The sequence below is a fragment of the Lissotriton helveticus genome, chromosome 3_1 (assembly GCF_964261635.1).
Source record: "Lissotriton helveticus chromosome 3_1, aLisHel1.1, whole genome shotgun sequence".
In the NCBI taxonomy this organism is placed as follows: Eukaryota; Metazoa; Chordata; class Amphibia; order Caudata; family Salamandridae; genus Lissotriton; species Lissotriton helveticus.
Genome location: NC_136061.1, coordinates 1547305204 through 1547329671, shown reverse-complemented (window position 1 = coordinate 1547329671; position 24468 = coordinate 1547305204). Strand labels below are relative to the sequence as shown.

At 48.1% G+C, this 24468-nt stretch overlaps 1 protein-coding gene across 6 annotated transcripts in view; it reads left to right on the top strand.

Annotated features, from left to right (window-relative positions):
- The window catches only part of CEP164 (centrosomal protein 164), a 385375-nt gene extending 363822 nt beyond the window's left edge, over nt 1–21553 (top strand). For all 6 annotated transcript variants that reach the window (XM_078682279.1, XM_078682276.1, XM_078682274.1 and 3 more), the window contains 4 exons: nt 4645–5001; nt 5166–5232; nt 5987–6109; nt 17698–21553. In XM_078682279.1, the coding sequence (XP_078538405.1) occupies nt 4645–5001; nt 5166–5232; nt 5987–6109; nt 17698–17794 (644 nt within the window). In that variant the 3' untranslated portion in view covers nt 17795–21553. The remainder of the gene's footprint in view (nt 1–4644; nt 5002–5165; nt 5233–5986; nt 6110–17697) is intronic.
- Nucleotides 21554–24468: the final 2915 nt, after the last annotated feature.

The window sequence follows — 24468 nt, the reverse complement described above, 5'->3', positions numbered from 1 at the left end:
ACCTGTCGAAGAGGAACAAGGCTAATGTCACCGCAAAGATTCTCCAGTCTGCAAAATCTGCAATGAACCTTTGCTTCCCTACAGTGATTCCCTGTTCAACCCCATTTTGGTAGCTTGGCACAAGCTGGCTTCCGTGTCTGCTGTCAGTTAGGTTGTTTGTCTTCATCGTCCTGCTCCAGGAGATCCAAAATGTTTGACTGTTTATCCCTCCTCAGAGAGCCTTGTGGTCTGGACCTCCTGTACTACTAAGAAGAACTCTGTTTCCTTTCCCTTCACTCCTCGGATAGGGGAGTCTAAGAAAATCAAGGCTATGTGAAGAAAGTTTCCTACTTGGGAGACCTGCTTTGTGATCTACTATCTCGACTTTCCTTCTGTCCTGTTTCCTTGTGGAAGATGGTACGGCTGGTTATCCTGAACCTTTCCAAGCACGTCTGTGTTCATTGTGCATATCAGTCAATATGCGGCAAAGCAAATCATTTGCTGTATTCTGGACGCAGTTGACTTTGTAACTCGTTTTCTATGAGCGTCTCCTTTATCATCCATCGCCCTGCCTGGATGTGATATACCTTTTTTTCAGTTGACATCCAAGCAACCTCCAGGCAACCATATTGGACATGCCTTCCGTGGCATTTACATTTTTGTTGAAAAGGCCGACTCAGCTCTGGACTGTTTTAGGTAAGGACAGACCAATGCCCATTCTTTTGGACCTGGCCTCCCCAACTTGCCAGTTTTATCACCAGTACCGCAAATTCAGAGGTTCCTCCCAGGCATCCCTTTCAAAGATACCAGCCCTTACAGCCTGTTGAGCAATCTAACAAGTCCTTTCAGCTGTGTAAAGGGCGTGCATGGTTGTTCCTAAGGACCCAGAAGAATGCAGCAGCACCATTCCTCCTCCTCTTCCATGGCATCCCCAGCTAAGCTTTTTAGACCATACTTAAAGGAACACACGTGCCCTGTGAGAGAACCCTGGGTGTGGGATGACCTACCATACCAAATACTGGCAGTCCATTACTACAAACCTTTAGGTAACCTATATTGTTAAGAAAGGATAAGCCCTTCCCTTCTAGTGCTAATCCATTCATCCCTCCATTTTCCACATTCGTCTCTGGCAACCAGGCTCACATCTTACAGTAGAAGATTGTGACTCTTTGAGCAAGGGGGCTGTAAATTTGGTGTAGAAAGCTGAGATCAGGCTTGGATGCCATTCTATGCATTTTCCTGTTTCCAAGAAGGATTGTAACCTCCTGCTCATTCTGGACCTCTGTGTTCTGAGCTAGTTTCTCTGCAAAGAGTTCAAAATGCAGTGACTGGCACAGGCTATGTTGTCTCAGGTGCTAGGGGGCTGCCTGATGTCCCTCGATGGTGGTGGTTGCAGCACACCGTTGCAGGTCAGGGGTTCTCTATTCCTGCACTTTGACAACTGGGGGCTGAATGTGGATTCGTCACAGCTGGTGCTGGACCACTTGCAGTTGACAACCTCTTTACTGTTCAACTTGGGGTTTTCTTGTAGTCTCTCCATGTCTCTTTTTCTGCCTACCTGACGTCTCCTCTTCATTAGAATGGAACTGGACGTTATTTCCTTCAAGGCCTACATACCTGCCTTCCCAATGGGTTTGGGCCATTTGGGCAAGGATCGTGATATTCTGACAGAGAGCTCTTCCTCCAGCCCTAAAAATTCGGCATAGTCTGGGTCTGCTGGTCTCCTGCATCTTAATAGTGCCACACTTTTGGTGGCACATGCGCATCCTACAGTGTGCCTTAGTTTCCAGTGGGCCCTGCGATAAGGAGTCCTCACACAACATTCAGATTTCCCTGGAAGCAGCTTTGAGACCTGCAATGATGGATAGTGGTAGAGCACCTCACATGTGCAAGACCTTTCCATGGCCTTGGTATTGACCAGTGTATCGTCCCTTGGTTGAGTGTGAACATCTCAATGTGCTGGTGATCAAATGCCTCGGATCTCCCTAGGTGCAGAAATCCCACCATCAATCTGCTCGAGTGATATGCCTGGCCTTTGAGTTGTTCTGCCCTTTATTCTTGGTCGGTCAGTGCAGATCTTGACAGACAACTCAATCGCAATGTGATATGCCAATAAACAGGGTGGCAGCTCAGGCCCACAATGTCTGGCTTGCCGCGAACAATTAGTTGTGCTCCCTGAAAGTGTGGTACGGCTTTCTCAGTTGTCGCCATATTGTCACCCTCGAGTAGCGCCTTCCCCCAGGCACCACTCCGTAGGGCTTTTTGCCACACACAAGAAACGCTTCTTACATTTCTGTCACCTGCTGGCCATGAAGTTTACATCACTAGGAGCGGTGAAAGACTCATTCAGTCTGAAGTGGGACTTCCATCTCCATTACGCTTTTCCTCCATTCCCTATGCTACCTCTCGTCCTGAAGAAGCTGTGCTAGTACAGTATGCAGATGACCTCCATTGTGCCATTTCAGCTAAAGCATGGAGATTGAGTGGGTAATTATTAGATCATTTGACCTGCCTGCTGAAGTGGTGGTAGTGATCTTGTTGGCTCGTCGACTTTCATTGAATGTTTATTCTGACATTCATCCAGTTTTTTCTATTGGTGCACGAAGGTGGAAGTTGACACCCCTCAAAGTGTGACTGTTTGATGTTTTTTGTTTTGTGCTTACCATGGCCGTTGGCATAGTTAAAGGATATTTGTTGTCCTGTTCGGCTTTTCTTTATTTACCAGGTCACCCACTGGGGTTTAAATTTCCATTAGTTATGCCTTTTCAGAAAGGTTCTTTCCATTTGTTTCCTACTTTCCCTTTTGTTATGCCCCCGGGGGTTCTTAATTTGGTGTTTTTGCTGTGTTCACCCTTTTTGAGCCTTGCACAGTTTTGCACTGTGGTTGCTTACTTTAAAGATTGGTTTTTTGATTGCCACTTTCTCAGCTTGGTGTGATAGCATGCTGCAGGCCTTGTTTGTTCATCCTCCTTTCATTATATTATACTGTACAGGCTGGTTCTTAGGACCAAGGCTCCTTTCTTGTTGAAAACGATCGCCCCATTTCACGTGGCCCAGTGTATCACTCTGCTAACATTCTTCCCAGCTCCTCCACATAGCATAGATTAGGTCAGCCTCTTGCCTGGATTCTTTAAGGACCCTGCATTTTCATATCAGCATGACGCCAATAACAGATTGACCACCAGCTTTTCCTTGGCTAATCTGGCTTGTAGAAAGGCAATCTCCTGTTGGATTGTGCTGTACATCAATCTCCAATGCTCTTACCAAGGAGTAGTCTCCTGAGGAAAGTGGAGCCCTTTCTAACAGGACAAAGGCCTTTTATTCTTCTCTATCAACAGGTATTCCCGTCCTTGAGATCTGCTGGGTGGATACATGGACTTCGATTTACACCTTCATTGGCATTATAGCCTCCACTGTGGAGGTTCTGCTTGGGTATTGATTCAAGAGGTGAAAAATCTGCAATCTTCTGATGATATTTCTGACATATGCTCTATTTACCTACAGATTCCTGATCGATCCTATCAACCTCCCAATTCTGAGGAGTGGTTGAGCTGCTGTTCACTTAAGATCTCAGTTAATTGAATTTAATTTTTAATTTTACAGAGTTTTATATAGCGTGAACTTGACCCGAATCCGGTATCGGAGCGCTTTACATAGCACCAGTTGCATTACATGAGGACACGATAATTTTTTTGTTAGGCAAGGGAGATTAGTGATTTGCCCAAAATCATGGGATGTTCAACATCATTGCTGATACTCGAACCCAGTTCCCCAGATTCGAGTTGACCGCCCTAGCTGTTAGGCCAACTCTTCTCCCCTAATTCATGCAGTTCAACATTTGTCAGTCTCTGCAGCCTCATCTCCATCTCAGGCTGTGGATAAAAGAACGGGCAACTGATGTCAGTATGCAGCAGTAGTGGCTTGCTCTAATCTATGATGTCATGACCATGGTGGTTCTGGAGCCAAGATTGGGTTGTGGCACCACCTCCCAGTGCAAGAGTACTAGTGCAAAGTTTTTGGATCCAGACATGCGTCTTATTTGATTCAAGTGGTGAGGGATCTGCAGACAGTAAAGTGTATCCACCAGGTTGAGCATTACCAAAGTTACCTTGTTCAGATTTCACAAACCTAGCTGGGGAGCAGTATTAATCGGAAGAGAAACAGTTTGAGACTGTACACCTGAAGCGTGATTTACATATTTGCAGTGCACATTTACATTACATTTGTACAAATTTATAATTTAAGGCACTGAGATGGTGATTTGAACAGAATCACTGCATGTAGTTCTCCCTTTACCCCTCACCTTTTGCCCGCAACTGAAGACCTGCTGAGTCCCCTACCTCGTCAGTAGCACTTTTGTAGAGCCTGCTTCAAACACAACATCAAAACCCTACCACCCATGGAGTCTCACTGTCCTTCCCCATGGTGACACTCGCTTGTAGGACCTGCCACTGTGAACAATCCAATGTTCGCGGCCAGTCTTATTCTTGAGTTCTCTTTCTGAACCCACGATACGTACTTAAGGAAGCAACCCCTTTAGGTGTTTCTGACTTCCACCATGTAGATAGTTTGTACAAGTGTTGTTCCTATTGAGGTGCTAGCTGGGTGCAGTAGACGGGGACTGGTATTAAAAGCTTCATTTCAAACAAATGCTTCCTTCCTTAGATGAGCTGCCAGCTGAGCTTCAGTTTCCTCAACGCAACAAAGTGCAGTATCTGAGTGACTCTCTTCAGCGGATCACCAGTGAATTAAACGGGGTGCTGAGTGTTCTGGGCTCTCTCAGCAATCCTGGCTTGCCCACCTATACCTCGTCGCCAATTCAAGTGCCTCCTGCTCCGCCCACCGGGCTGCCCTTATCCACCTACACATCACTGGCCCGGGCTGCCTCTGGGCCCTTCCCATCCCCCCATGTTGGTCTCTCCAACAAGTGGACTTGGTCCCCAGCATTGAACACTAATCTGGCCTCTGCATCGCAGTCTGTGGACACCATCCTGATGGAGAAATGTCGCAAGTACTTCCCATGTAAGTTGTGAGTGTTGCTTCAAGTTACTCCATAAGATTGTCTGGGTTTATGCATCTCAACAAGGTCTGTTAGAGTGGTGTTTGTCATTATTGTTGTGTTCAGTATCTCTGGGTGTGCTGGGACTCTTAGCCTATTGTGCCTGTGATCTGTCTATCTCTTTCAGGTGGGATTCCTTCACTAAGTGGAAGCCCAGCGCCCTTGGAGTCTAAACTGGGATACATATCTGCAAGGTAGGTGGTATTCTAGTGGGAGGGTGGGTACAGAATTCACAGGCGCTTAATGGATCTCTGTGAGTTGGCACCAGCTGCATGCCACTGACCTGCAGCAACCTAAGAAGACCCATGGCTCAGTCTCAGAACCCTAGAAAGACCAGTAGAACAGACGCAGACCACCACAGACTGCTGAGCAGCGCAGTCGAAGACAATCTGGAGCAGATAGACAGTGCAGGCTTCAGGCGTATGTAAAGCTGGCCTTCGATATATCTAGGCGTGGTTCGAACGTGGCAACCTATAGATTGCTCACCTTCTAGGTATCATTGGTAGTGGGTCAGAGGTACAACTAGTAGATCTCCTATGCCCTGTCGCTATGTAACAGAGAATTGGGAGAAAAGCAAGGGTGACTGTCTAGGGCTGGGAGGTAATTGGACTGTGGGTCAGGCGCACTGCCTTGAATGTCACCTGCTGTAATGTGGAGTGCACAGCCAGTCTTCCTGTTCAGTCCAGATCACAGGGTCAAATGTCACCATGTGTCATTTGTAAACCGCACCTTATTCAACCAAGTGCTATAGACCATTCCTCTACTGGCAGCACCTGGTCCATGTGCACCACACGTGCCAGAGAGCCAGCACAAGTCCGCTGCCAGTATTGTCTATGCTGCAGTCTGAACATGTCCCAAAGTGCCATCTCCTCCACCTGAGACACCTTTTCCAACACAGAGCTCAAGGTGAACTTGTATTTTTGTTGTTATTTCTTTTCCTGCTGGCAGTGAACAGCTACGCCTCTTGCAGCACAGCCAGCCCAGAATCCCTGAGAACGACCGCCACACTGTCCAGGGAATGATTGACTCCAACAAGAGGTGGCTGGAAAACTTCAAGAACGACCCCAAAGTGTATCCTTTGAAGGTTGTGTGACTGTGTGAGATGCATGGGCACTCCAGCCATGTAAAACTAATGTGCTGACTAACTCTGTGATTATTTGTGAACTGTAAGAGGACGTCATGCAGTATCCACTTACAGTCCCTACCCCTGTGCACATCGCCCTTCATCAAGCCTTACTTTGTACATCTTCGCTCTGTGCCTAAAACTACACCATACCTTCTTCCTGCCTACTTTCGCTTCTTCCTACCTACTGTCCTGCACATCTGTTGATGCAGTCACACAACCCTGAAACAACGTTCACAGAATACAGTTGAAATGAACACTTTTTGTTGAAATTGTATGTGGTGAAAGGTGTATTGATTACACAAGATACCTACAGCCACAAGACCACTTTAGGTTACTCTCTTTGTCCCCCAAACGCTCATCCCAAGTGTAATCAAAGTTCCAGTTCAGGCACCAACTGCTGTTTGCGCTGACTCTTGATTACTTCATGTGGCCCATCCCAAGAGGTTTTTTGCATACTTCAATTATGCCTGGTTATGTTATGTAATGGTATGTAAACTTATAGCGTGCCTGGTGAAACGTGCTCACGTCTTGGAGGCAGAAAGCACCAGTTTTAAGTTTATACACCTTGAATAGTGCAATAGTGCAAAAGTAGCCCTGCGTTATCTGCGTTTATTGGGTTCACTATTTTGGCCCAAGATTGAGCAAGAGTTTACAGTTTATGAGGCCCTGGGCACAGAAATATCTGGGGTCTCTTGTTCAGATTACGTATGGCTCATTACTGGTCACTCTGGAATTTGTGGTAATATCTCACCTGGTAAATGCTTGAACCCAGGGTGTGGCAGTTACCCTGGCAAGTATTCCTACATCACTCAGAGGTATAGAAACTTTGAACAATGCATTTTCCCAGCATGTTTTTGGACAGGTTTTACCTGTCGAAAGTATTATTAGAGAAAACATGGGTGCAGTTTTTACAGTGAAAATCTGAATCCTGATTAAGGTGGAAACACCTTAGTCGGGATGACCAGATGAGTTGTAATGAAGCCTTAAACTTAAGTGCTCGAAATTACACAATTCCATGACCCTGAAAAGGCTTCCAGGTAGGGGATAGGATTCACTGACAAAGGCTTCCGATGCAGGTCAACAGACCTAGAAGGCAAATTAGAATTTCCTGATGAGGGAACTGGAAGGGTAGATACTAAGGAAGTATAATTCTCTGCAGCAGTAGGTGGCGTCCTGGGGCTCTGCGTCCGTCGCTGGTGTCTTATGTGCTGAGATGACGTCACGGAGACTACTTAGGCGCCACCCATGCGCGCTGGCGTCAGTTCTTTCTTTTTCCGCGCCAGTAAGCACAGATCCGTTTAGAGCACGTACCCTAGTCAATTTTTGACTATCTTTTTGAGACTTTTGTCTTGTGTTGGTTTCTCTGGTGCTAGTAGGGATGCCTGGTTTTAAGTCTTGCAGGACCTGCCGTCGCAATATGTCGGTGGCGGACCCTCATGACGTCTGTCTCTACTGCCTGGAGCGCGACCATGATTCCCGGTCCTGTCTGGACTGTAGGGCTATGGCCCGAAGGCCCTGAGGGAGGGGTGCCAGAAGTTGTTTGAAGTTTGGCACTCGTCCCCGTGCTGTTTCCAGATCCAGGGGTTGTTCCCGTGACCGCTCGTGGAGTCGTCACCACCACTCTTCTTCCCCTTCGGATTCGGCTAAGAGACGACACAAAAAGAAGTTGAGGAACCGTTTACGCTCTCAGACTTCCCCCCCCCCCCACCCCCCCCGTCAGTCCCCAGACGTCCCCCCGTCAGTCCCCAGACGCGGACGAGGTGGGCAGGGGCTGCGGCTCCTTTGGAGCCTTGGAGTCCCGCAGCCTACCCGCCTTACCCGGGTCCGTCGGCGACTTCCACTCAAATGCAAGAATTCCTTGCTGCCATGGACCACCTGTTTAGGCCTCTGGCTCCCACCGGTGCACCTTCGGGCCCCGCGGTCCTGTGTCCAGATCCTGCTGGTCCGTCGACTCCTTCGGCAGATCCAGCTCCGGTGCCGCCAGTGGCTCCGGCTCAGGCCCCAGCGCCGCAGGATCCTGCGCCCCTAGCTCCGGCCTCGGGGCCAAGAGGTCCCATGCTGCCGGCCCCGGCGCTGCCCTCGGCTCTGCCGGCGCCGCCGCAGTGGATCCCGCTGGGTCCGCCTCTGCCCTGGTTCCCGGAGGGTTTCGTCCCCGCCTGGGATCCGAATTGGGAACCGGCGCCGTTTATTCCTTCACCGGTCCCTGCCCCTCCGCCGAGGCCTGTGCCTTCGGAGCTGGCGGAGGAGGATGACTGGGAAGAGTTTGAGGACCTGCTTGCTCATCAGTGAGATTTCGAGCAGGACTGGATGGATGACTTGGAGGAGGCCGGTGGCTCGACGTCTCCTCTGATCCGGGGCTTGCCTCTCCCCCGCCCACTATGGAGGAAGGCTCCTCGTATACGGTGGTGCTCAGTCGGGCTGCTGAGGTCCCTAACCTTGATCTCCCCATGGTGGCCCTGAAGACCAATCTCCTCACTGAGGTGCTCCAGCCAGCGTCCACTTCTTCGGAGCCGCTGCTGCCCTTTAATGATACCCTCACCGAAGTCTTGTTGGGGATTTGGTCACAGCCCGCCACGGGGGCCCCTGGGGATAAGAATGTCGCCAGGTGTCATCGCTAGGCGCCAGGTGACCCTGCCTTGCTGACCACTCATCCTACGCCCGAAAGTCTGGTAATTCAGGCTTCTACGTCCCAGAATGCCTTTCCCACTGCTCCGCCGGATAAGGACTCTAAGAGATTGGAGCAGTTTGGCAAGCGGTTGTTCTCTTCGGCCAGCTTAGGACTGCGGTCAGTGAACACCGCTTGCCTTCTGGGCCGCTATTCCCACGCGGTGTGGGATTCCGTGTCTGAGGTGTTGCCTCGGTGCCCGGAGGAGGTCCAGGCTGTGCTGTCTCTGGCAGTGGCTGAGGGTAAGGACGTGGCTAGATTCGCCATTTGTTGTGGCTTGGACACCGCGGACTCTCTTGGTAGGGCAAACTCCACGACCTTGGCGCTTCGGCGCCACGCCTGGCTGCAGTCCACTGGGTTCTCCCAGGACGTTCAGAGCTCGCTTATGGACATGCCTTTTGACGGCACTCGCCTGTTTGGTGATAAGGCCGACACGGCACTGGAGCGTTTTAAGGACTCTCGAGAAACGGCCAAGTTCTTGGGCCCTTCCACCATGTGCCCGGCCACTTAGGCGCTTCATTCCTTTTGTGGTCAATGCAGAGGCGCCCCTGGCCGTTAGTTCAGCCAAAAGCCCACGTAGAACCAGCCTCAGCAGGCCCGTGGGCGCGGCGGCCGCCGAGGTGGCTCCGGGGGCCGATGTGAGGTTCAGTCCACCTCCGCCAGCGACGTCTACCTCGAAGCCTACCTAGTCTGAGCTTCGGGTCACATCCCATTCCAGTAGGTGGCAGGATTCGCCATCACCTTCCCCATTGGCGTTCTGTCGCTTCCGACAAGAGGGTGTTGCAGCTCATCCAGAGGGGCTACTCCCTCCCCTTCAAGTCTGCCCTCCTGGCCATGCCACCTCAGTTCCACCACATATCGGGGATCTCTTTGCGCTTCTCCGGCAGGAAGTCACGGCCCTCTTGGCCAAGGGGGCCATTGAGCGCGTTCCTGGGCCGGAAGTAGGACGTGGTTGTTAATCACACTACTTTCTGGTCCCCAAGAAGGACAAAGGGGGCTTGCGCCCCATCCTGGACCTCAGGGACGTCAATCGCTTCCTCCGGAAGGAGAAGTTCAAGATGTTGACTCTGGCTCAGGTCTTGGCTGCCCTCGACCCTGGAGACTGGATGGTAGCATTGGACTTGCAGGACGCATATTTTAACATCCCCGTCATGCCGGCCCACCGGCGTTACCTGCGGTTCACCGTAGGCCAGGAGCATTTTCAGTTTGCCGTGCTCCCCTTCGGCCTTACCAGCGCCCTCGGGTGTTCACAAAAGTGATGGCGGTGGTCGCAGCTCATCTGCGCAGGTCAGGGGTGTCAGTCTTCCCCTACCTCGACAACTGGTTGTTGCAGTCGGGCTCGCCCCAGGCAGTCGTCACCCATCTTCAGAATACAGCCGACCTCCTGCACTTGCTGGGGTTCTCCGTCAATGTGCCGAAGTCGCACCTGAGTCCCTCTCAGATGCTCCCCTTCATCGGAGCAGTCTGAATTCGGCACAGGTTTGGGTTTATCCCCCCCGAGCAGCGAGTCCGGGATATTCAGGCTATGATTCCGATCTTTCTGCATCTATCCCGGGTTTCAGTCAGGATGACCCTACGGCTCCTGAGCCTGATGGCCTCCTGCATCCTGCTAGTGTGACATGCCAGATGGCATATGCATGCTCTGTAGTGGGACCTGAAGTTCCAGTGGGCACAGCATCAGGGCAGCCTCCGATCACGTCCAGATCTCGGAGGGCACTGCACGACACTTGCAGTGGTGGCTCACGAATCACGATTGGGTCAATGGCAGATACATCTCCCTTCCCCAACCGGAGCACACAGTGGTGACGGATGCGTCCCTCCTGGGATGGGGAGGCCACTTGGGAGATGCGGAGTTCAGAGGCCTCTGGTCTCCAGCGGAGTCCCGGCTCCATATCAACCTTTTGAAGCTTTGGGTGATTGCACTGAAAGCATTCCTTCCCTCTGTGAAGAGAACGCGCAATGTCATCAGTTCTGCGCGTTGGAATTTCCAAGGCGGCACTCGCTCGGCGACGCTTTTCATCGTGAGTGGAGCTGCGGTCTGTTGTACGCCTTTCCGCCTATACCACTTCTGCCCAGAGTGCTGAAGAAGATTTGCCGCGGCGGGCCCAAGTCATTCTTGTGGCTCCGGGTTGGGCACGAAGATACTGGTATCCCGAGCTACTCAGCATGGCAATCGATACCCCGATCCGACTGCCTCTTCGGGAGGCTCTTCTGTCGCAGCAGCAAGGGACGTTCCGCCACCCGAACCTGCCCAGCCTCCACCTCCATGCGTGGAGATTGAACGGCGACAGTTGACAGCTTTCGATCTTCCTCCCGAAATCTGTAAAGTCATTTTGGCAGCAAGGCGTCCCTCCACAAAAACAGTATATGCCTGCAGGTGGAACAAGTTTGTGGCATGGTGCGCAGCTAAAGCTGTGGATCCCCTTTCTGCCCCTCTTACCGAGGTCCTTCTATCCCTCCTTTTCCTGGCCCAGCAGGGCTCTGCTCTGGGCACTGTCAAAGGTTATCTTTCTGCCATCTCCACCTTTCTAAGGCTCCCTGATCAACCTTCTCTTTTTAAGTCTCCGGTTGTTAACCATTTTCTGAAAGGCATTACGCACACGTTTCCTCCCGTGCCGTTCATAATGCCTCCGTGGGACTTGAATCTTGCCTTGAAATATCTGATGTGCGCTCCCTTTGAGCCCCTCTATAACTGTCCTTTACGTCTTCTCACTCTCAAGACGGCTTTCCTGGTAGCTATCACCTCTGCCAGAAGAGTGAATGAGCTCCAGGCTCTTTATTGAAAACCTCCTTTCCTTTCTGTTCATCCGGACAAGGTGGTTTTAAGGACCTGTCTTTTTTTCTTGCCAAAGGTTGCCCTTTCACACCTTTCACATTGGGCAGACAATTACTTTGCTCACCTTCTTTCCGCCTCTGCATCCTTCGAAAGAGGAAGAGAGGTTCTATCGTCTGGACCCAAAACGTGCTCTCTCTACCTGAGCCGCACACACCAGTTCCGGGTGGGTGACCAGCTCTTTGTTGGCTACGTGGGTGCCAAAAAAAGGTTGGGCCGTGCACAAGCGGACCATCTCTCGGTGGGTCGTTCTCTGCATCAAGGCCTGTTACTCGTTGGCTAAGAAGGAGCCCCCTGTGGGGCTGCGTGCCCATTCCACCAGGGCAACGGCTGCTACTACTGCTTTGGGACGCGGCGTTCCCTTGCAGGACATTTGTCAGGCAGCTACGTGGGCCTCGCTGCACATGTTCACCAAGCATTACTGCCTTGACAGTCAAGTCCGGAGAGACGGCTTCTTTGGCCGTTCTGTTCTCCGTGACTTTCTGGTGTAATCTTGTTCGCAGTCCCACCACCGGGGTTGGTATTTGCTGGGGTATCTATTCTAAGGTAAGGAATCTATCACTAACATGTCTCTTTCAGATGCACAAGTTACTACTTGTGTAACGATATATCTGTAAGAGACATTAGTTAGTGATAGATTCCTTACCGCCCCACCCCTCCTCCCTGTTCCTCGAACTGATTACTAGGGTTAAGGACGTTCCTTTCAGGGTCCTAGTTTTCAATGCACCAGTGGTCAGTATCTTGGATGACTCTGCGTTCTTGGCACGGAAAGTCGTGTACAGAACATAGGCCAGCGCACCTGGGTGGCGCCTACGTAGTCGCCGTGACGTCATCACGGCGCATACGATGCCAGCGACGGACGCGGAGCCGCAGGACGCCACCTACTGACGTGCAGGATTACTGCTAAGCAAAACTTTCCAGATCCAGTCTGTCGCCTGGGGATATTCTAAGGTAAGGAATCTATCACTAACTAATGTCTCTTAGAGATATATCGTTACACAAATAGTAACTTAGACATCGCGCTACATGCTCGGGCTCCATACAGTAAAGTTATGCTACAGAGCTTACAAGTAAGGGAGATACCAAAAGGCTCAGACCTCAACTGTACCCAATGGTGGCTGCTATTTATTGGCGGAGGGCCAGGGGTGAGTAGGGGAATGAAAACAAAAATAAAACAATCCCTTACCTGTGTGCCGCCGCACCTTTTCGGTCCTCTTTACCCGCTTCCAGGACTCCAGGGCAGAAAGCGGGAACAGGAAACACCCGGACATTCAGGCTCCCTTAAGCCAATCACAGCATTGTGATTGGTCTGAGCGCCATGGTTCGGCACTCAGACGGGGACATGGAGCCTGGGCATGTTTTCCACCCAGGCTGTGATGCAGCCTGGGTGGGGAACATGCAAAGTGCTCATGCGGTTTTGCCAAACCATCATGCGTACTTAAGAGAGTCTGAACCACTCCTCCTCCAGCTCCTCTGTGAGAGGCCCGCCCCAACCCAGCTGAGAAACAACGGAAAAATAAAATGATGATAACAGTGAGTTATTTTATTTTTTCCTTTTTGACCTGCTCTGTGGAATGACGCTCTTCCCCTTTAGCGTTCGAGCCGCCCCACAGATTACAAAGAATGCTCCTTCTCACAGTGACGTAGCCTCTGGGCCCTGATACAAGTAATGAAACTTGGTTCACTTCACCTGGTTTGGTGGGTTACAGAGACTAAAAAGGATCTGACAACTTCTCTATCCCACATGTTATGGAGATCTGTCAAGCTCCTCGGGTCACACAGATATAGAGGTTAAATCCAGTGACTGCAGAGTTTGCGGATTACAGAGATGTACAGGGTGGCCGTCTTACAGGAGAGCTATCCCTCATGTCACATATATCTTACAGTCCCAGTCAAAATCATTTTCCATCGACTACAAAAAATGTACGGGCTTCTTACTTATGTTACATATTTCAAACAGGATCAGCCATTTTTTTGTCCAAACTAGTTCTGTGATTTTACAGTCTCAGGTGTCTTTGACAGCAGAGTTATATCACAGGTGGTCTAGATATTTCAGGGTCAGACATATGACTGAAGAGCTATGAAGTACACACAAATTTTACGAGTTCGGGGATCTTGGCAGCAGAACAGTTCCTCAAAACACATTGATCTTGCGGGACCAGCGGTTATCCATAAAGTTAAAATTGTCTTGCATGCCTAACTTTTAGATAGAACTACTCCTCAGTTTATACAGCATTTCAGGCAACAAACCTGTCCGGTTAGTTGACTCCTAAAATCGAAAGTTGCAGTCTTAGAAAACCATATTAAACGGATTTCAGGGGCTCAGGTGTCTGCAGCAACACTGTCCCTTTGAGTATGCAGCTCTTACAGGCTGAGGTCTCAGAGTGCAGGAAAAAAATTATCATGGTTAAACAGATCGCAGAGGTTTGGACTTAGAGAGGACAACACCACTAGATTAAAAAGAATGTATACAGCATCAGACGCCTGATAGCAATATTATATTTTTTAGTTGGGGATTCTTACAAAGTCAGACATCTGCCTGTGGTATCCCTACACTACAGGCAGATCTATCCTTCCAGCTACAGTAAGAGTACTTGCTCAGACTACAGGCTTGAAAGCTATCCTTCCATTTACGAGGAATCTTCATAGGCCAGAAAACGTTTGGCTCAGCAGTTGGCAATGCTCTTACAGGTAGAATGGATGAAATTCCATTATCAACAGTTCACTAAAAAGGTAATGAAAGAGGTTGTTATTCCAGCTGTTTTCGGGTAAGATAGCTGCATTTCAAGCTTCTCCTACACACATAGAAATGCACAGCAAAGGTAAACTCAGCTCGCTCGCAGAATGGTGTGGACATCAAGCATAGAGCAAGCGGGAGTAGAAGTGAGAACCTTACAGCATAGTAGGAGCAGCTCTGCCTCTCCCATCGATCAGACAGCATTTGTATAGCACAATACTGGCACCCCTAGGGGTATCTGGGTGCTCTGTCTCCATTAAAGAGCCATGTCTTGAGTCTCTACTGAAGGCTGTCAGCGAGGGGGCTGTACTGAGCTGGAGGTGAAGTTCATTCCATGTCATGGCAGCGATGTATGAGAAAGAGCTGCGACAGACGTGAGGGGTGTGCAAGAGCAAGTGAAGAGGAGCACAGGTGTGTAGCGGGTTGGTGGAAGTTCAGTTGGTGGTTGAAGTAGGCGGGTCCTAAGTCATGGAAGCATTTATAGATGTGTGTAAGGATCTTTAACTGGCATCTCTTCTGATTGGGGAGCCAGTGGAGGTCTCTCAGGTGGGGGGTGATGTGGCTTCGTTTGGGGAGGTCCAGGATGAGTCTGGCTGCCGCTTTCTGTATGGTCTGGAGTCTTCTGAGGAGCTGGGGGAAATGCCGGAGTAGAGGGCAATGCCATAGTTGAGGCGGCTGGTGACGAGGGCTTGAGTGACAGTCTCTGGTGTTTGAGATCCATCTGAAGATTCTATGACGCATGCTAAGTGTGTGGAAGCAGGAGGAGGCGACTGCGTTAACTTGTTGTTTCATGGTCAGTTGGCTGTCGAGGATGAGGCCGAGGTTGCGAACATGGTTGGTCGGCGTGGGCGTGGTCAGAGTTCTGCAGGCCACCAGATGTAGTCCCAAGCGGAGGTGTTCTTCCCAAAGATCATTACTTCAGTTTTGTCTGTGTTTTGTTGGAGGCAGTTGTTTCTCATCCATTTGGCTACGGTGTTCATGGCATTGCGGAAGTTGGTTTTGGAGGGGTCCACGTGAGCGAAAGGATCAGTTGTGTCATCAGCGTAGGAGATTATGTTGAGTCCATGAGATCTAATGATGTCTATGAGAGGGGTCCTGTAGATGTTGAACAGAGTGGGACTGAGGGATGACCCTTGTGGTACGCTGCATATGATGTCTTTGGGTGCGTAGGGTGAGGGGTAGGCAGTTGGATGCTCTATGTGCGTCCTGTAAGGAAGGAGGCGATCCACTTCAGGGTGACTTGCTGTATGCCTATTTTGTAGAGTCTGTTTAGGAAGGTTTCATGGGAGACTGTGTCGAATGCCGCAAAGTGAGTTGAGGATCAAGGCCACAGTCGAGGAGCATTCTGATGGTGTCTGTGGCGGTAATCAGCGAGGTCTCAGTGCTGTGGTTGGCACGGAATCCTGATTGAGAGGCATCCAGTATGTGGGTTTGTTCTAGGAAATTGGTGAGTACTCAAGTACTTTGGCCGTATAGGGGAGCAGGGACACACAAAACATGAGTAGCACAGGCAGCTGGGCAGTTCATACAGGCAGCAGTGCATGCAAAGAGCAAGCTTCCTGACACACAGCTACATGTGAATCAGTTCAGCAGGCTACCTCCAAAGAGGCAGCACAGGTGGTAGCATTGAAATTATCTAAACCGCATTTCTACAACACACTCACATTCACACTTGCTTGCATGCTTTCGCACAATTTTTTATTTTTTTTTGCAGGCTGGCATGGCTGTGTAGTTCATTGGTAACCAGGTTGAGAACTCCTCAGCAGTTGGAATGTGCGCTTCTGTGTCTCTCTGCACGAAACAGATGGTATGTGTTAACTTGTGTAGTAATGTCAACACTCCCAGCTGGGTTCATTTTTTAACAATAATGTTAAAAAGTACAGAAATAAGTAACTAAATAATAATAAATAATTGCAGTGCATGAAAGTGCGCCTCTCACTAGTTTGTGCTATAAATGTTTTACTCTAATATTTAAAATGTGCACAACAGAGTGCTGTATAGATAAAATGTGTGTTTTCGTTATTCTGTGGTAGAGCTCGAATGCGATTGTCATGGGCAATTGCCCAATTTACCCATTAATTAGCATATGACTGCATTTGGGCACTGATGACAAAGTGCTTCCTTTGCATTTCAAACTTGTGAAACACTGGTATTAGAGGTGGTTAAGCCACTGAAAGCTCGAGACTGAAGCCTGGCTCTGGCTGAGTTGTCAGGTCTGTGGCATTGGAGCCAGAACTGGCAGTCAGGTTCGAGTTTTTTCTTCGGCTCAACATTCTGGGGCTCATTAGGATGTCGGCTGGAAAGCCTCCAACCGACATTCTTGGTTCAAAGTCTGACCGCCTAATTATAGTGTAGGCGGTCGGAGTTTAAACCGGCCAGTCGGACCGACTGGCTTCCGACGGACTCAAGGAGCCGGTCTACCAGTCAGGGACGGCACATAAAACCTTACGGATGATGTTTTCACTGTCTGCATTATGTCGGTTTCTGACAGGCCTTTCATTTTGGGCTTTCCGACATGAACAGCCTGTCAGAAAGCAACTTTGGAGCCCCTAGCAGGGCCCCAATGCCTCTGGTTTGGGGGCTGGAGGGGTGAGATGCCTTCCATGCGGTGCAGGCATTTACAGGACATCCCATTTCTCAATCGGAGCTTGTGCTGCAGCTAGTTTCCACCGCTGCAGCTAGTTTCCAACCGCTGCACATGCGCCCATAGGGAAATGAGAGTTTGTGACCGAACCATGTGAGAACGCATCGTAATAGTGTTCGGAACCCCCACACCAAAATGGTCGGCCCAACATCGTAATTATGGCCTCTGTGTTTCTGGCCAAATCACTTCATCTACCCCTACCTAAAACAACGAGTGTTAAAGTCCAGTGTTACTAACGCTCTTGTAAAGTGCTCCAACACCTTTGCTTGAGTTCCCACTATATAAAAAATGCGGAACTATGCACAACGAGGTAAAAATAAAGCCGTAACATAAGGAAAGACAAATGGATCGGTAGCTAACATGTTAAGGAAATATACTTTCTTGAATTTTGAGGCAACTTTATTATATTTTACGTGACGTTAGTTGTATCATTTACACAGCAAACATTTTCAGGGCTTGGCTTTTGCACGGGAGCTAAGATCCGAGCCTGATTCTTGGCTCTGCTCTCCATGTAAATCTGCTGGATCGCCCATCTGTATGTGTGATGTGCACATGATCACCTTCTTGCTTAATACCTCTGTTATGGGCGCCTAGACCTTGGAATGTTAATTCAGCAGTTATTTGTACCCTTTGTTTTCCTTAACCGAGTGCCAGTCCGCTCTTCACTAGGACGGGGAAGACACCGGGCAGCCCAGGCGTGCTGCAGTTGGGCCTGGACGAGAATAACCAGATCAAGGTGTATCACTACTGAGGCAGCACGCGGACACTGGGACACAACAGAAATTACTCGAGGGCTTCCGCGCCTCTCCAGTGGACCTCCAGTGCAACACAGCCGGACGCTCACCATCAGGGTCCCCAGCCCTCACATAAAAGCCTACGCTGTATTTTTTTCCAGAAAAGTCTTGACTTGTTTTTACCGGTTCTTGCGGAAATGGCTTGCGCCACTATATCCAGATTTAAAGAGTCTCACAAATGGGTACCTAGATTCATATTTGGGGTGAGTTATGTATTGGTCTGCACTGTAGCTATTGTTGAATAGGGAGTCAGCTGGCTATACTTCTACACCGTCCAACTAATTTTCCTCTAGGGCTTCCGATTGCTGCGCCTGATCCAGCTAGGACAGAGAGGCGCTCTCCTACTTCTGTGACAGTCAGTGCACGTGGCACACCACCACTGAATACACATGTGCAGACTCCTTCTCTGCTGGCACTGGTGAATTCAGAAATACCCTTAAGCTATATTAGCTAGAAAGTGACTTCATTTCTCAGATATATCTGCTGTCGTTCCAGTCTTTTGAGTGGTTCATGTGACGTCTCTGTTTTCTTGTGATCAGACAATCGTGGCACACCAGCGTTCGCACTACGGTGCAATGTAGGATGACCTATAGATGTTGATTTTTCCCTTCACAGGGTAGTGCGAAAAGAGACAATGGGGTTCTCTCTCAAACTGATGTGAGTACATAGGTGCTTCACTGTTCACTGGTGACTACCTCAGACATGGATTGTGTCCCCAACTTCTTCCTTTATCCACCAGTTCATGGATGCCCTCTGGGGTACATCATGGCGCAGGACATTTGTGAGCGCCTTTCACCCTTGATCTATAACTCGGGTCTTGATTGAACCCCCTGAGCCAACTCGTTTGCACCAGCATTTGCACAGTGTTTAAGAACATCCTTCAGCCAGGGCATTGTGCCACATGGAGGCAAACCATCATATTTGATGAATCTCCAGTACCAGAGCCTTTAAAGTTTTTATTTTTAAATTATGCAAGTCATAAGTTAGGTAAAAAATATCAATCACAACAAACATGTCTAGGTTTAAAAATGTAAATATATTTTTACTTGTACAACAACTCAGCCTTAGCGAATGACAATTACTTGTGTACTTTCTAAATCATTTTATTTCCAACTTCCAAAGTAGGCTGTAAGAAACTGCCTATTCAGTATCTTTAGATCACTGAACTTCATACAATATATGAGTGCATTACAGACTCCAACAACCCAAGTGTGCATTAGACGAGGATATATGTTTTTTGTTAGAATCCGCAGGGCTCATCTGCTGCAGGTAAGTATGTGCAGGCCTGTTGTCCTTACTTAGATGGGCTAATTACAGTAGAATTCCCCTCAAGTACATGCATTGAAGTGGCAGCTTAAATATATCTTGCAGCACTTTTCCTCTCCATGCAGGCTCAATAAATGTTGTGTAGCTGAATTGATTGTAGTTCAGACAGACATCACCAAATACTGGGTGGACTCCTCGCATTATCGGAACTCCTGTGTGTATGATTGTGAATTTTGAAAAAAGACCGCATTGGCGCCAGAACACTTTTGGTTGCAAAAGCAGGCTTAGGAACACTCTGTATACATTGGTCTGTCTCCTTTCACATTCTTGTGTGGATCCTTTTCAGTAATTATATGGGTTGTAACCCAAATAAACAGCCCGTCCCATACTGAAACTGCCATGCAAAGGGAGGTAGCCAGTGCCCGTGCCTCTGGGTTCTCTTCTAGTTTTCTCACAACCAGACCACCTTCTTGGTGAACGTTGCACTTTATACATTTTCCTAATGGAGCGTGAATTGACTGGAGCTAATGGTGATGAAAAGAAAGCATTAGCAATGAGAACCTTAAAATCCAGTTATACGTCTCCTAGTCGGAGATCGTAACAATCAAGGGACCAGACCTGATATTTTTGGGATCTCAACTTACTCATCCAGTGCTGCACCTGTCTTGGTCCTGCAGATATTTCTGGGACCAAAGGAACCCCGGTTGCCCCGAGGGCAGCCTATCGAAAGGCTTGCACTCCAAATTGGGTTCCTTGGGTTCTGTTGGGTGCGCTTCTCTGCTGTCCATGGTACCTGGCCAACTGTGCTCTGCTTTTTGCAGTTTCATTGCCGCTGGGCGCCCTAACTGGGAGGGTAAAGTGCAAAGCTAGATTTCAGTGTAAGACTAGTTTTCACCCTATTTTCCAAAGCGTATGTGTAAAAGACCCGCTAAGTGAAAACAAGTGCTCTAAGCACGCCAAAGAAGGCAGGGTTACTTACTGTGGGGCAGCAAATTTTAAATCCTTTGCAAAGCCTGCAGTGCTCTTGCCCGTTTGTTAGATCTGAAGGCACTTTTAATTATTATTTATATATTTTGAAGTCCAGAAATGTAATTTAAAGCCCCACAGGCTGAGGGAAGTCTGGGAGGGGGAGGGGGGGATTGAGTCCCATTGTGTTCAGAAGAATACAGACCCCTTGGTAGAGAATAATTATTTTTCATGTTTTTATTTATGAAAGATACATTTGATGTTTGTTCGGGCAACTTTTTTTACCATATTGTTTACGCTTCTAACCATATACCTTTCTTAACAAAACAAGGATACGGAGTTCAGAATATTTTCCGATTTCTTCTCAGTGATGCGGTACGACTAGGGGGTAATCCTTACTCCTTGAGTTGAAACAAATTCAATATTCTATGTAGCAATAGGCCGTCTTGGGCCAAGGCTGGAATACATCATTCCCCAAGAAGAGAGTTAATGAAAGTTAAATAATAGTATATAGAATCATACAAAGCATTTATTAGGTGTGTATGGTTGTTGGAATTCTTCACTAGTCGTTGTAAAAATGGTAGTATGGCTTGAAGCATTCAAGCAACCTCTAAATATAATATTGGTAGAACAAATGTGCACTTAAAATTATTATTTTTTAATAGGAAACACCCAAATATCCCAAATACAAATGGTTTTTCAATGACACAAGTTTTTATATAATTTTTATGTGTTTTTTATATGAAATAATAGCCACAAAATTGTTAACTGATGCTTCCTTGGATCACACCTATTCTGTATGGGAGATCGTACTCGCTCTTGTAAATTAGGTCTTCCAGTTCATTGACAACTCAAGTGGTTTCCAAGTAGTGTTTGTCCCCCTTAGGGAAGTGTGCACACTTTTTTTTTTTAAATGTAACTAATTGTATTTCCCAATACATGAGTTCTGAAATACGTTCAAACATTTCCTGCATTTCTCAAAGTATTGTTTTGCAATTTTATGAGTTTCATCCTTTCGAAATGTGGGAGACCCTCTTCCTTGTTGCTGCCTCACAAGGTAACCTTTAAGTCATCCCAGTTGATGAGTTTGTCATGGCAGGTGTCCAATGGCTGCTTCGTGTGTAGAGGCACAGCAATGTTAATATGCTACTCCCAGCCATAAGCATCCAAAGTAACTGCAGACCACAAGACAAGGTTTTCCTCCCTACCCCTCCACTAACACTGTCCAACGCAAAGGAGCCAAGGGTATTAACACTCCGATGTGAGTGGGCTAAAGCTGTTAGCAACGTCCTCCAGCACACAAACGGGACACTGCTGCAAAACTTGAACTGCTCCAGTGCCGCAGCCTAAACTCTGTAAAAAGCAAAGAAAATTATATTTTATTTACATAGTATTTTATCTTTGTATTTGTTTTTCGTAAATGTATTTCATAATGTTAGAGCGGTTTTCTATACAATAAACCCTGTACAGCCTTAGAATTTTCACACCAAATGTGTTATTGTCTTTCTTTCTAGGTTTCAGGAGTGGGTGATGTATGGAGACATGGTTGGGTGGGAGGGTTTTTACTTTGCAGAAGGTGACTTGTCTAGAGGTGACTTGTCTCTATTTTCTGAAAGGACTTGTGAGCCTGTTCTCCGGGGTCTGCATGACTAAGCGGCATTAATGCAATCCTTGCAACAAGCATTGCTACCGTCTCTGGAAATGCAGTAACTACATACTACATACCATCTACTGCAAACTCCCTTAAATTCACAAAGACTGTTTATTGTCTTTTAAGTTTCAAGGAGTTGCAGAGTTGATCAGTCGAGGCTTCTTCCTGGAGGTTGGGATATTGAAAGAACATCTAGTTTCTGCAGCACACATATCACTTGCAATAAATAGATTGTCCGGCAGTGTTTGTTCTATTCAGGAAAAAATGAATACAACTTTCATTATTATTAAATAAACATTTGCAGTAACTTTGAGAAGTTCTGTGGCATCAAATTGGTTAAGGTATAGGCAGTGAATACAGTCCTCCCACCTCCTTTGCTAGGAAGTAGAGCCTGGAAGCGGTGCATGAGTTCTGCAATCTATAACCGAGGAATAACCAATAGCAAAGTCTACATCCTAACTTTGAACGTTTGTGGGTGTGTATCTTCTGCTTGTAATCATTCTGAGAATTCATACCACAGGGCTTCAGGGTCTCTGTGGTTTTAAAGGCCAGCCAAGGCACTAGAGGTGGAAGATCTGTAGCCATCTTTCACACGTGGGATGGGGGGGCTGTAGCAGTGTGAGGGTTAGCACTCGTGCTGATCTGGCTGTATGTCAATGGACTGGCATTGAAGGCTGTCGCTGGCCTGCATGGGCAGATGGCATCTTTTTTGTATCTTGGGGTTATTGTTCTGAATGTTGTAGCTCACAGGCAATGTACGACGAGATTCTGTATGCTTTTTTTACGCATGCCTTAGGAACTCCGTCATTTGAACAAATGCGTCTATAGCAGATATTTGTTCTGCAAGCAAGTTGTTTTAACAGCTTGCCTTAGATGGCACTGGTTATTTGAATAGTTTCATTTATTATTCAAACTCCAGTTTGTGCAACAGTATTAAAGGTGTTGGACTTTAATTTCAACACCACTCCACCATTGCGCCCCCATAAAGCAAGTCGCTGTAACGACTTATGTGCAGAACGATTGCGTGCTAAAGATGCATTTGTTCTGTTGCCGGTGTTGTGAAGGCACAGCGTGATTTCGGGCTTCATTCTAAAGGATGTTTCCGGCTCACAGGTACAGATTTGGGTCAGGTTGCAGAACATTTGACTCAACACCACACTGGTGACCCGTGCTGGGTCACTCACAACTTCACATTTGCAGGGGAAGCAGGGGGGTCACAGCAATGGTGGCCACCTCAAGTAATGCCTCTTCTCTGGAAATGCAATAACTTGCTATGTGCTGCTGCATTCTGCATCATAAGGCCAATTACTGGCCACTTCGTAGGTTGCCTCTAGCATTGTCACAAGCGGAGTTCAAATGTTCACTTAAGATCTGGGTGGGGGCTCCATTCATCCTATTCGCACTTAGCAGTGCTAAGCACCACCCTGCAGCACAGGCACACTGGAACTCTTGCTCTAACAGTACGAGGCAAGTTCTAAACACACACAGCAGCCTTCCTACTCAACAAAGCTCAACACCATAGACTCTCCACATTCCTAGGGATTTGGTTTTAAACTCTCTAAAGGAAGACGACCATTGCTTTTGACTCTGCTCCAATCCTTTTAGTACACAGGTTTGCCTGGCTTCAGCGAGTTTAAAGTCAACATGGATAAAAACAAGAGAGGCTCTACTTTCATCCAGTCTTTGAGACAGTGGGCATCGCCACACGTCCATTCAAATACTCATCCTAAATTTTTGAAGGACCCAATTGTAGAATTAATTTCTCTTTCAGGTTGACACATCTTCACGGCAACCATTTTGTGTGAAATCACAATTTTTTAGACTTGTGTTTTCCAGGTAGATACTTTTTTGCTCAAAACACAGGAAGTGGGGAGTGGGTGTTTATCATTACAGTCTTTCTGTTTGTTGTGTGTGCCATTTGACGAGGCTACCTAGCAAAATTATATTTCGTAGTATTGTTCTCTCTCAGGTAACACTGTAATCTGCTAGAACTGGTTTGAAGAATCAGCCAAAATCCAAAAAGTCCTTCCTGGAAGTGTGTATTGAAAGTTAAACAATGTAGGGCGTGTGGCCATGGAGGCCAGCATGGTGGTTGCTTTGTAACTGGGCTCCGAGTCTGGAGCTTCAGGGACCTGATTTAACCTGCTGCATCTGCCTACATCTTTGCATCTGGGAAGGCACGAATGGTGGGGCATGTTTGAAATGGGTGACGGGCCTCCGCAGAAGCAAGACAGCTGCTGGATGGAAAACTGGACTGAAGGGTGCACTGCCCGGAAGACCTCCTGGTTAAGACCTTTGCTGGACTGTGGCTGCAGCACGTGTCTGGGCCTCTCTGGTGCTGGAGGTCTGACTTGACTGCGGAGCTGTCCTGACAGTCCTGGCTGTCCTGACAGTCGCAGGCTGCTTAACTGTGCCCTGTAGTCTCTGTAAACCCTCTAACTTTGCTTGGCTGGGCGACCAGAAGTAGCTCCCGGAAACCTGTAGCCTACACCGAGAGCCTGAAGCCTCTTCTGGGGGCTCCCCTCTCTATTTCGAAGAGATCTTGTTCTCCCTTTTGGGATATCCTTCTGGATCTTCTAGATATTGTAGCATAAGAGAATGGAAAAAGAAAGAAGTGGGGCGAATAACAACACTTGAATTCCCACCAGCTGCTGACATGTTTCCCTGTGAAAAGCTGAACTGCATGGCTGCAGTGAACGAGAATGTTAAAGGCCAACAAACCCGCCTTGAGTAATCTGACCCACCCAA